We start from the raw sequence: 12,181 nt of genomic DNA, 5'->3' as shown, positions 1-12,181 counted from the left end.
TTGGACCCAGCTGAATATGGACTGAAACCTCCAGTAACTGTGAGCTAAATAAACCTTTCCTTCCTTCAAAAAAAAAAAAAAAAATTCAGTGTAGGTGCTATTGGCAAAAATTATGTTGGAGGGTTGGGGACCTCTCATTGAGGTGGGAAAACTGGGATATAGTGCAGGTGGTTGTTCTTCCTCATCTGCAAAGTGATGGCTCAGGTGACCATCTAAGATCTGCCCCAGAACCACTATTCTGTAATGTGGGATCTCTTGCTAGAGGCCATTGCAAGAAACAATGATCTCTGTAAGACAAAGTAAGCAGTCTAACCTCAAACAAGATGTTTCTCTTTAGCTTGTCAGGAAAATCAGGGGAATTTTTTTGAACTGAAAATATTTCACTGGTAGATTAGCCTAATCCTTTGAAAGATTAAAAATAACTTTGAGTTTTGCTTAATAATTTTACTTTTTTCACATGGGAGGACCTCAAGTAGCTTTGGAGTCTCTCATTACGGGGTCGACAGACAGGCGAGGGTGTTATTGTCATATGGCACACCTGTAGCTACCGCACTGTCCCCTAGTGGGAATGGATCTGCATGGTGCAGTAAGATGGGGACCTAAGTCAAGTCACGTTTTAACAGAAAAATGCTCCTATTAGATGGAGAGAAATTGAACCCAAAGGAACAAAAATCCCCTAGGTTTTGGTAAAAATCTTCTACTAAGCAATATGTCCAGAGTCAGACTCTATTTTCCAAATAATCTTCATATTTTGAGAAGTAGACCATTTTTTCCTTGAATTGGAAATACCATCCCTTTTTGTAGAAGGGACACACTCTCAGAGAAGACTATCCTGAATATTTCTGTCATTACTGCCCACTGGTCTAACGAGAAAGTAGATTCACCAATTAGGCTTCAAGGTGAAGGAAAGAAGCTTTGGCTGCTGCTGCTGAGCCCTGTGACTATCTGAACAGAGCACTTCGGAAATTATTTAAGGACTAAGATGTTTTCTTCTTTCTTTCTTTTTTTTCCTATTGCAATATGTATTACATCTATTTAATCCAATTAGCTCAACAAACAAATGGACAAACACCAATAGAACCAACATATTTTTGTACAAATATTTATGATTGTAATGATACAAAAATGAAAAAAGAAAAATGCTATGAGGGAAATTCTTTTAACCTGTGATGTCTAAAAGGGCATATACATAGGACACATCTAAATGCATATAATACAGAAAGGTACAAATGGACCCTCTGGAATACCTACGACTTCATTATCCACTGCAATTTCAAAGATTTCCGGGGAGATATGGCGTCGTAGTTTTTCTTTTTACAGTCTTCTGTTAAATATATCGATAGGCGTAAGTGGCCCTTGTCCCCCTCAGGGGCATCGAGTCTCTGACTCTGCGAAAGCGGGTTGCTGTGCGCTCCTGACTGTGCAGCGTTCATTTCTGACTCATCCTCCTCCGCACCATGGCCGCCAGCCTCTGTCTGGTCTGACTGACTGACGGTGCTGGGCCCTTGGGAGGAGGGCGCGGTTTGTGGAGCATAGGCACGCCCGCGTTGGGTTTGTGGAGCATAGGCAGGCCCGCGTTGGGTTTGTGGAGCATAGGCAGGCCCGCGTTGCTGGCCGTCTTGGGCTTAGCTGAGGCCGAGGAGTCCATGGGCTTGGCTGGTCTGTGTCGGCTGGGGATTCTGAGTCCTACCGCAGTGGTCTGTGTCATAGGGCTTCTTTCTCTTTGATTCTCAACAGCTGCTGCAGAGGAGGTTAGGCTGCCCTGGCCGTGGGAGTGTGGTGACAACTGCAAGGTTCCATGGAGCTTGCTGAACTTCAGGAGCTGCTCTCTGGCTTGACCCAATGCCTCTGTCAGTTCAAAGCGTTCTTCACACTCTCTGCGTACCGTTTCTTGCAGAACAGTGTTCTGAAAAGAGAGGGGGAGCATCCCTGGCTTTATACAGTGTACACAAGAAGACACTTACTGGAAAAAGAGAGAGAGGAGGAGCTGGACATCAGGGCTTCTGTATTTTTTGCCTATGATACTCTACCACTCTGGACAGACAAGCCAAAAGCACAATTTGTGAAGTTGAAAAGAACTTTAAAAGAGAATCTGTTTTATCCTTTGCCATTTGCAGAAAGTGAACCAAGAACCAGAGCGGTTCAGTGACCCGTCCACTCAGATGGTGGTGGAGGTGACAAAGCCCAGGACTTGCTTTCAACTTCTCCGCCTCGTGTTCCAGACAGTAAACTCTGCATGTGTGATGTCTGATAGTTAATATCTGCAGTGTCACTTTTTACTGGGGGCACATGGCAATACATAAGTCAAATAGGTAAAATTATCTGGATTTTAAGACTGAAAGAACAAAAAAAAATCAGCTGTAATATTTAAACCATAAATAAGTTACTTATGTGATGCTTTCTCAATGGACCTTAAGTGCACAGATCATTTGCCATTCTGTACGATAATATCCCCTAGTAAATAGAAACCTCTACTTTTAACTCCACTCATCAATCACTTATCCAGTTACTAGAAGCTATAGCTGAGAGTAGATGTCTGTATGAATCAGGTTTCTGTTACTATAACAAACTATTTGAGGAACTAACTTACATAGAGAAAAGGTTTAAGTAAGGGAAGAACTTTTTAATAGCTAGAGCTATCAATAGGATACTTCTAGTTTGTTAGGGATGTCCTGAACTAAGTTGAACCTTTAAGTGCATGGCTGAATTAGATATTTTTAAGGTCTCTTAAAATTCTGAGATTCTACAATTCAATGGAAGCGTTACTAATTATTCATTTTTGTAGTTCATCAAAGTTCCTCTAAGGCCCAGAGTAAAAATTAACTCTTAGATCTTTCCAATATCCTGACATTCATGTCTTCAGGACGTTAGAAAAGTTTGAAAAGTAAACAAATCAAAATAGTCTTTATAAATGAACATAAAATGCTTTTATTATAGGATTAGCTCAAAATGGATCTCTATCAGGTTAGCCTGTGCATAAAAACAACACAGAAAATGCCCTGCCTTAGGGTTTACCGACTAATCTCCTGTCAGTGGAACTAAATGAAAAAGTACAGGGAAAGTAGCATCTTCTTGTATTCAAGTTTTTCATGATTATGACCAGAACTCTACTCAATTCTAAACTTGGTAATCAAAACAGAAGAATATGGAGCAATACCAGATTAGCACAATAGTTGTCTATAAAATCATCTGCATGTTTTGTCATTCACATATATTTTTTACATACATATATGACCCACATATTTACATTTTTAAAAGAATCATGGGTTAATTACTTGCTTCCAGATATTTTCATTTTTTGGTCAAAGGTGTCTGTGGCTTTGTGACCTGCTTCTCATTAACTCTACCTGAAAGGCAGGGGGAAAGGAGACCTGAGGGGAAGAGGAATAAACCACTATAGAAGTTGTCATGAAATTTATTGCTCTCAGCAATTATATTTTCCAAAGAAAGAGAATGCAGTTCAGGCTGGCTGTCAAAGCTGATGACAGCGACCTGGGTTACACTGGTGCCCTCAGATCCCCACTTTGTGTTGTCTGCGTCTCAATCAGTTGTCTGCTTCATCACATCATGCCTAGGACATGGAGGGCATAAAAGAAGAAGTCGTGAGACAACCTAGACTTTCTTTTAAAAGGAAAAGAAACTCAACTTCTGGTGCCTTGTTTCTTGTCCATTCGTAGAGTAAGCTGGAAGAGTATGGTGAAATGATCATACTTAAGTGCCTTTCAATGAATTAGTATAACAATGCCCTTGATTAAGAAAACCAGGAGAAGCAATTATTTATATTACAATATATAAAAGGAAAAATGAATAGCAATGAATAATGAGGTCAACAAGTTGGTCACACGAATGACAGGTGTAGTAATATAAAATGACAGATGAAGCAATGGGGAATGTGATATGAACTCTCATTTAGAGAAAAATAAAATTAATTAATTTACTAAAATTAAATTTAAGTCTCAATGAGAAAGAATAGTGCTTCACAAAAAGCAAGTCCCTTAGCTGTTTAGGCAAGTGACAAGGAGGAAACGAAAAGGTACGAGCCAAAAGTGTCCCACTGGCAAGTGCGAAAGCAGCTAACTGTCGTCAGGCTACAGGCAACACTTTATGCTCATGCTTTAAAATCGGTGAGGTCTGAACCTGTCGTGGAATTTCCAGATTACACAATTCGTACCAACCCTAACTGGATGTCTTCCCAAGGGAGTGGATGACCAGCAAACTGGAGTTTGGCTGCTGTCTGTCTCTGTGTGGGGCCCACGGCGCCCAACCTCATTGTTCTTCCAAGCTACTCACTTTCAAAACAAAGGATTAATTCTCCTTCTATTAGTCCCAAACCAGAAGGACCTTTGAACTGAAAACAGGACACAAAATTGGGGCTTTTAATTTTGCCTATGCCAAAACACTAGGAACTCTTTGGAGACTTTCGGTATCTTCATAGTCTGTAACACCATTATCTTCTCCTACAGAATTTAGGTCACAACTCAGCAGGCAGCTTGGATGTTATAATTTATTCAATGATAGGGTAAAAAATGGAAATAGAATACTTGCAAGTTTAGAAGACTGCTATTCCAGGAGTGAAGTGTGACAGGGCATGACAGGAGGGCATGTGGATGTGGCTAGAGTCAGTAGACACATTAGTGGAAAATTCCATCATACATGAGAAGAATCATCACTTGTGGTTAGATTGTTTTCAGCAATTTGGGGAAGAGGAAGGCTGGACTGTTGGAGAATTTTAATGTGTCTTCACTGAATATGGGTTAGCATAACTTGGGAGCAGGAATACCACGGAAAGAGACCAGCATGAGATAGGGAGGGGTGTGGGGGTCAGATCACAGACAGGTTTGGCCACAGATCACCTCTAAGAATTCTGACTTGGTTCTGAGGGCTATCTGGAGCCAGTGCAAGGCTTATTTCTCACAGGGGCTGACATGGTCACATCTGTAAGGAAACAAGATCAGCTCTGTGGAAATGACCCAGAGTGGGGCAGTAGCCACGACTGTGGGAGCTCAAGGTTCTCATGTAGGACGATTTTATCATATGTGTCATTTAGCTGGGGTGGCCAGGGAGGGAGAATCAGTGATCCTGGCTCCTCACTCTTCACTGATTGCTGACAAGCATCATCTATAGATAATCCTACACCATTTTCAGGTAAAGGTCCCCCTAAGTGGGATTAAAATAGGGCTTATTTGTACTCCTACTGAGAAAGTAAATGTCAAAATGAAAATGTAAATTAGCAGACCCTTTTTAAAAATTTTTCTAATATTAAAAAATGGCCAATTTCCTTCACTCTTTGTGATGTAAGAGTGGTTTATTTTTATGTTTGTTTTCATTTTGATCCTCAGAGACAGTTGGGTTGCTTTCAATTCCAAAAACAATGTAAGAAGTGAGAGAAGGCTTCGCTGGGTAACTTGCTCTTTCTGAAGGTGAGAATCTTGTTTGTGGTGTTCCGGAATCAGCTGTATTTGGCATCATTTGGAGGAACGTGCCAGGAAAAGCAAGTCCTCGGTGAAGCATAAGCACAGATGGATGGCTTTGTTCATGCTGCGTACCCAGGGAGGTCTAAGCCAGTCATGCAGTGATCAGATTACCCACAGTTTCCACCAACTCAAACTGGATATAACCCAGGGAAGTGGGTGGCCAGACAGCTGGGTAGGGGGCTGTGGAGAAAGGAGATTCTGTGGAAAAGGTGTGGAAAGCAGAAAGGTGAGTAGGAGTGAGCAAAGGATGTGCCGGCCTCCATTCAGTAGCTTCTGTTCAACTAAATCTGTTTAGCTCTAGTCACTGCAAAAAGCAGTGAAAATGGCCTGATAGGCAGGACAAAGGATCTGAATGACTTCTCAGTAAGGAAGTAGGATGGAGTCAGTCAGATAGCGCGTACATTGTATTTCCATGTTTACAAACATAATAAAACCTACTATGGCAGACATGTCTGAGCAAACATAGGAACAGAGGACAATAATCCTTCAGACTGAGAAACTTGAAAAGCACATCTTCAGGATGATGAGGAAAAGCCTTTGAGGACAAAGTATTCACAGTATGGGAGCTAGGCACTTTTCTAATTTTATAATCTAACTTCAGATCAAATTTAATTAGCATTAAACAACAAAGACAATTTCTCCATGTTTCTTCTCATTTTGTCCATTTTTTTTTTTTTTTTTTTTTTGGACATCCTGTCTTCCCATGTGGAAACCCAGCCTGAGCTCCTTGTGCTTGTGCCCTGTGGCCAAAACTCACTTCATCTTCCTCCTCCTGCCAAATGGGAAAGCAACAGTCCTATTTCATCCCTTCACCACCTTCCCCTCATTCCCATGGGACCAGAGACTAGAAAAATACCTTTTATTCCCTTGATCCTTTCGAAGATGCACCAAAGTTTTAATTTCATTATGCCTACAGCTGATAACCACTTGCTGGGTGATTTACTGTCTCACAGTCAGAGTTACTAGAGAAAGATGTGCTGTTTTTCTGTACTGGTTGAATATACACATGCAATAAATTTTTATTCTTAAACTTTGGAAATCTTGCTTTCAAATAAGCTATTTGTGTTTATAAATACATACTCTTTGTATCATCTTATAGTTTACATAAATACATCCTTTCCAAATTCATGAGTACATTTTTTAAAATAAATTAAGCTTCTTTAAAAAATATATTTTACACTGATATTTACCCCCCACCCCTAATTTAAAATCAGTCCAAGATCTTAGTATTTTTCAAAAATATATAAGTGAAACCCTTACCCATTTCTTCCTAACTCCCAAGGGTAACCACTAATAGCAGTTTGCGTGCAAATCTTTCACTGACTTGTCCTGTCATTCGTGTCTGTAACTCTGTAGAGATACACTTGTATTCTCCTTTTGTGCTTTGTAAACAAAACAGAGCTAGGATGCCAAGAGTTGGTCAAGCTAACCACCATGAACCATAACAACAGCTGTAGTAATGAAAGCAAATACTGATCCTACAATCCTTTACCCACAATTTTGACATGGAAAAAGAAAAATGTTGTGACTCATCATATTTGTTGATAAAATCTGAGTGACCTAATAGAAAGCTAATTAGTTTTATTCTAGTAAGTGAACATTCAGATATTTCAAAGCAGAAAGATTGATATCTTTGCACTGCATAGGCTGCCCTAAATTGCTGGGGCATATGCACTATACTAACTAGAATTCCAAATATTTAAATTCCATACATATCTGAAACTACAGTTTTTGGATAAGGGTCTGTGAATGTTTACAAGTTACATTCTCATCTTTAGATGTATTCTTTCCTTAGAGCCCTTGATTCTCTTCTGGTTTTCTTCTATCCATTACCATTTCTAGATTTTCCTCCTCTTCCCAGCCTCTACCAGTTGGAGTGCCTGTTCTCAGCCTTCTTCTCTTTCTACTTCAACCCCTGGGTGCTCTCTTTCATTTCCAAGGTTTAAGTATCGGGTCCCTGTGGCTGAGCCCCCATTTGCCATCTCTAGCCACTTCCTCAGGGAATTGAGGTCCAGTGTAATTTCTTCATTAGATATCTAACAGACATGTTAAGATTAGCATGCTTCAAATAAAACCATTGATATTTTCCCCAATTATATTCCTTTTCTAGCATTTCCCACTTCGTAAATGATACTTTCCTTCACTGAGTTGCTGACATTCCAAATGTTGGAGTTATCTTTGACTCCTATTATGATTTTGCAGCATCCAGCCATCAACAACTTCTGTTGCCCTTACCCTTTAAAAATATATCCCAAGTCCAGATAGCTCAGTGGATTAAAGTGCCTGCTTAGGCAGTCGCAGGGACTGTGCTGGCCCCACCTCTGGGGACACACTGAGATGGCGAATGAGTCTGTGCATCCCGCGCACACTTGTAATCCCAGCACTTGGGAGGCTGAAAACAGGTGGATCACTACAAATCAGGATCTACATAGTGAGACCCTATAGACCCTGTACTAAATATATTAAAAATATAAACCTGGCCCTTCTTCACCACTATGACTATTAGTGCTGGTAAACCTAATCTCCCAACCTTTTTTTTTTTCTTGGTGCTAAGAATTCACCTTGGGGCCTGGCACATATTCGCTGAACACACTATTTCTGAGCTGTGTCCTCCACATCTGTTAATGCCTCCCTAACCTCAGTAGCCTTGTAACAGGTCTCTTCATTTCATTTTTGCCCTCTTTAACCTATTTTCTACACTACAGTCAGAGATACACTATTAAAATAAGCTAGATCATGTCACTCCCTTGTCAAATTCCTACAAAGCTTTCCACATACTGAGAAAAGAACCCAAAGGCCTTACTCACAAGGCTCTATACAAACCAGCCCTTTGGCCTTGTTTTTAAAATTAATATATTATTGTGATACATAGTAAGTCCATCCACTGTGGAGAATTGGTACGTACACACCACAGCTTGATTCTGCTTAGCACATTCCCAACACCATCCCTAGATCCATCTCAACCTTTCAAAGAACCAGCTCTTTTTGGAAGCACATGTTGAAAGCATCTATAATATTGCAAGAATTATAGTGATTTCTTTTTCAGGCTCAATTTCATTCATTTCTGTTCCAATCTTTGTGATATTGTTCCTTCTGTTTATTTCATATTTGGATTGGTCTTATCATTCTACATCCTTGAGATACATAATTGAGATCGTGCTATTCTGTTTTACTTGTGCATTTACAACTTCCACTCTCAGAACTACTTTCATTGTGTCTTGTACATCTTGGTATGTTGTAGCAACTTTTGAATTTCTTCCCTGATCTCTTCTGTGATCCACAAATGATTCAATAATGCATTATTTGAACTCTGTATTTGTGTAGTTTCTGTGGCTTCTTTTGCTGTGCATTTTTAGCTTCAATTCACTGTGAACTGATAGTATATAATAGATTTCAGTTTTTTATTTAAGGATGCTTTATGGCCTAAGACGTGGGTGTATTTTGGGAAAAGCTTCATGTATTGTTGAGAAAAATTTATGTTCTCTTGTGGGATGAAACATTCTACATATCTGTGAAGTCTATTTGCTCAATGATATGGTTTAACTCTCTTGTCTGATTGGGTCTGGTTCACCTATCTAATTATGAAAGTGGTGTATTGAAGTCCCCCACTATACTTACCTGTCCTCTTAAGTACAGTAGTCTTTGTTTTATGAAATTGTGCTGACATTTGGTGCATAAATATTTACAAAAGTAGCTACCTTCATTTCTTCTAATCAGTTTTGGCTTTGTGTTTGAAAATAAGATAGCTACTCCTGCTTGTTGTCAGGTTCCAGTTTGATGGAGTATCATTACAACTGCAAACAGAAACACTTATATGAAACCAGGACTTGGAGACAGATTTATTTTATGTTGATTAGTGCTGATTGGGATCACCCTCAAAATATCAGGCTCTGGTCTCTGGTGATCTAGGGCTTACATAGGATAAGCAAACAGGAAGTACAGAAGCAGAATGGCTTGTCAATTAAGGATTGGTTTACACAGTGTGCACCATCACAGGGACCAGCTAGGAGACAGAAATATTCAGACCTGGAACAGGAACTGTTACCTGGGGGACTAAGAAACTGAAGTGCACTGGCTGGGGGGCGGGATTTTCTGTTGCAGTGTTTTCTATGCTTTCTTTTAGTCTATATGCTTCCTTTTTGATGAGTTATGACTCCTGTATGCAATTTTAAATTTCATTTTGTGTTTTTATCTAGTTTGCCAGTCTGTGTCTTTTGATTGGAGAATGGAACTAACCGACATTAGGGGTTATTATTGTAAGATGCTTATTGAATCCTGCTAATGAATTATTTCCCCAGTACAGATTGAAGTAAGCATATATGCTTATTTTTCCACTTAGATGTAGACATTCCTTTGGTAATAGTGGCCTCCCTGTCTCTTTCTAGAGTTCTGTAATCTTGGTTTAGTGCTCATATATTCCTTTAGAGTTTCTTTTTCTTGAAAACTCTCTACTTCTCCATCAAGTTTGAATGCTAATTTTACAGAACATAAACATCTGAGTTGACAATTATTTTCTTTTAGGACTTGAAAAATTTATCTAAGCTCTCCTGGCTTTTAAGGTTTGTGCTGAGAAGCATACGATTATTTTGCTGGGCTTGCCTTTATAGTACTTGCTGTAACAGCTAACAGCATTTAGTATTCTCATCTTTTGTTGAATTTCTGGAATTCTGATGTTTATGTATCATAGAGAGATGTTTCTCCCCTGGTCATGACTACTTGGAGTTCCATATGTCTTTTGTACTTGAATATTGAATTCTTTCCCTAGATTTGCAAGTTTTTTTGCTGACTTCAGTGAATAATTTTATTATACCTTTTGAATCTTCTAATTTTCCCTTTATGCCAGTAATTCTGAGGGTTTCTTTTTTTTTTTACAAAAGTCATCTAGCAGCTATTGATCTAGCTTTCATGGTGTCTTATCATTTTTAGGACATAACTGCATTTATGATATACTATATTAACATTATCTTGGACTTCTGACACTGTCCTTACATTGTCAAGTCTGCTACCCATGCTTTCTACTGAGCCTTTAATATCTTTGATCTTTGCTTGCTTTCTTTTCATACTTTCTTATTCTATTCTGAAATGGTCATTCATGTTTTATATTGTCTTGCTTAGCACTATTTGTTTCTTCTCTAACCTAGTTGGTTATTTTATTGGTAAAATCCTTTATCTGTTTAGTGCAATCCTTGTTGAGCTCCTTAAGCATGTTATGCACTTGCTTATATGTTTCTTTTTATTTAGCTCTTCAAGTGTTATGGCCATTTGGCTTTTGAGTTCTTTGCCTAAGGCTTCCTCTACTTCAGGGTCAGTGATATAAGCTTCTGAGAAGTCAGGGGCTTGGGGGCATTGTTTTGTCTTGTTTTTTATGTTGCTGTTGTCTTCGCACTGAGTTGAGGATCAATTAGGGTAGAGAAAGAGTCACTACTGTGGGGATCTCTTTTAGTTAAGTCCCTTGTGACGTGTTCTTGGGCTTGGTTATGTTTGGTGTTTTCACTCCTCTTCATCCTCTATCATATTTGAGGGTCTTCTTAGTGTCCAACACTCTTGGGGCTTGGCCTTTTAGTGCCACTCAGAGAGAAGAAAACAAACCACAATACTTGTGTCAGTGCAGACAATTTTCCTGCTCTGAGAGCTGAAGTTAAGTGTTCAGCTCTCTCCCCCCACTTTTTTTTTTGTCTGCCTTATCTTCAGTTTCTCCAATCTGTCTGAAGTCTCTTTGGTGCTTTCCCGATTCCTGGAGCTCTACTTTTTTGTCCTGATTCTGGGACTCAAACACACTGTGCTGTGCTGTTGGTCTCGATCTTGCCATTTCTGATCTCTCACCTCAACCGTGTTTTCTTTCACTGTCCCACGCTTCCTGAGCTTGAGCAATGTGTACTCGCTCCCTTGTGGTTTCATTTTCCTTTATGCTTGTGTTCCCTCTTCTCTTGCTCCTTCCCTCTACTTCTCTCTTCCTGCTTCTTCTTTTCTTTCCTTCCATCCTTCTCTCTCTTTTTCCAGCACTGGGCATCAAACCCAGGATACTGTCATACCTGGTAGTCAAGTACCACCAACAAGCTACACCTGTGGCCCCTTAAGGTTTCTTGAAGGTCCCCACAGTTACCCGGGCTGCAGGACCTTGACACCTGCTACTTCCTTTGCCGAGGATGTTCTTTCCTACACTGTATGTCTGCCTGAATTTGACTTTCTTAGTTCTCAGACCAGTCTATTTAATACGTTACTGCACTTCAGAAAGTGTCCTTTTTTAAACTCTAGTTGATTTTTCTTCTTTGCATCTCTAAAGACAACAAAAACCTATCTACCTGCTAAGAAAATGCATAAACCTTCAATAGAAGCTTAAACACTTGCCTCTGGGATTTTGTAGCTTCATGGAAGAGTTTGCTTTGTATCTCAACTTGAAGAATAAATAGAATTATCCCAGGCTGATGCTGTTAAAGTTGAAGTTAGAATTTGTTTTTTTCTTTTCTTTTTCCATAATCTTATTGACAGACAAATACCAATGAGACAGTTTCAAATCAAATTGGTAGGACAGTTTCAATGATTAACACATTGCATACTCTCTTCCCAGTGGTTAATTGCTGTACAAGGTGCGGACATGTTATCCTACTTACAAACACTATTAGAACAAATCCCTCTATTCATTAAGAGAATGTAACTATATATCTATCCTAACCACTTTGAATACACAGATACAAAATGGACATTCA

The 12,181-nt window shown here is 39.4% G+C and overlaps 1 protein-coding gene across 1 annotated transcript in view; it reads right to left on the bottom strand.

Moving 5' to 3' along the window:
* Positions 1 to 1,429: 1,429 nt before the first annotated feature.
* Positions 1,430 to 12,181, bottom strand: part of Lekr1 (leucine, glutamate and lysine rich 1) — a 226,827-nt gene continuing 216,075 nt past the window's right edge. The window contains exon 14 of the mRNA XM_004639862.2: positions 1,430 to 1,906. Coding sequence (XP_004639919.1) covers positions 1,430 to 1,906 — 477 coding nt within the window. The remainder of the gene's footprint in view (positions 1,907 to 12,181) is intronic.

Source organism: Octodon degus, unplaced genomic scaffold (genome assembly GCF_000260255.1).
Source record: "Octodon degus isolate 3935 unplaced genomic scaffold, OctDeg1.0 scaffold00115, whole genome shotgun sequence".
NCBI lineage: Eukaryota > Metazoa > Chordata > Mammalia > Rodentia > Octodontidae > Octodon > Octodon degus.
Note: the sequence above shows the minus strand (reverse complement) of the source record. Positions and strands in the feature narration are given on the sequence as shown.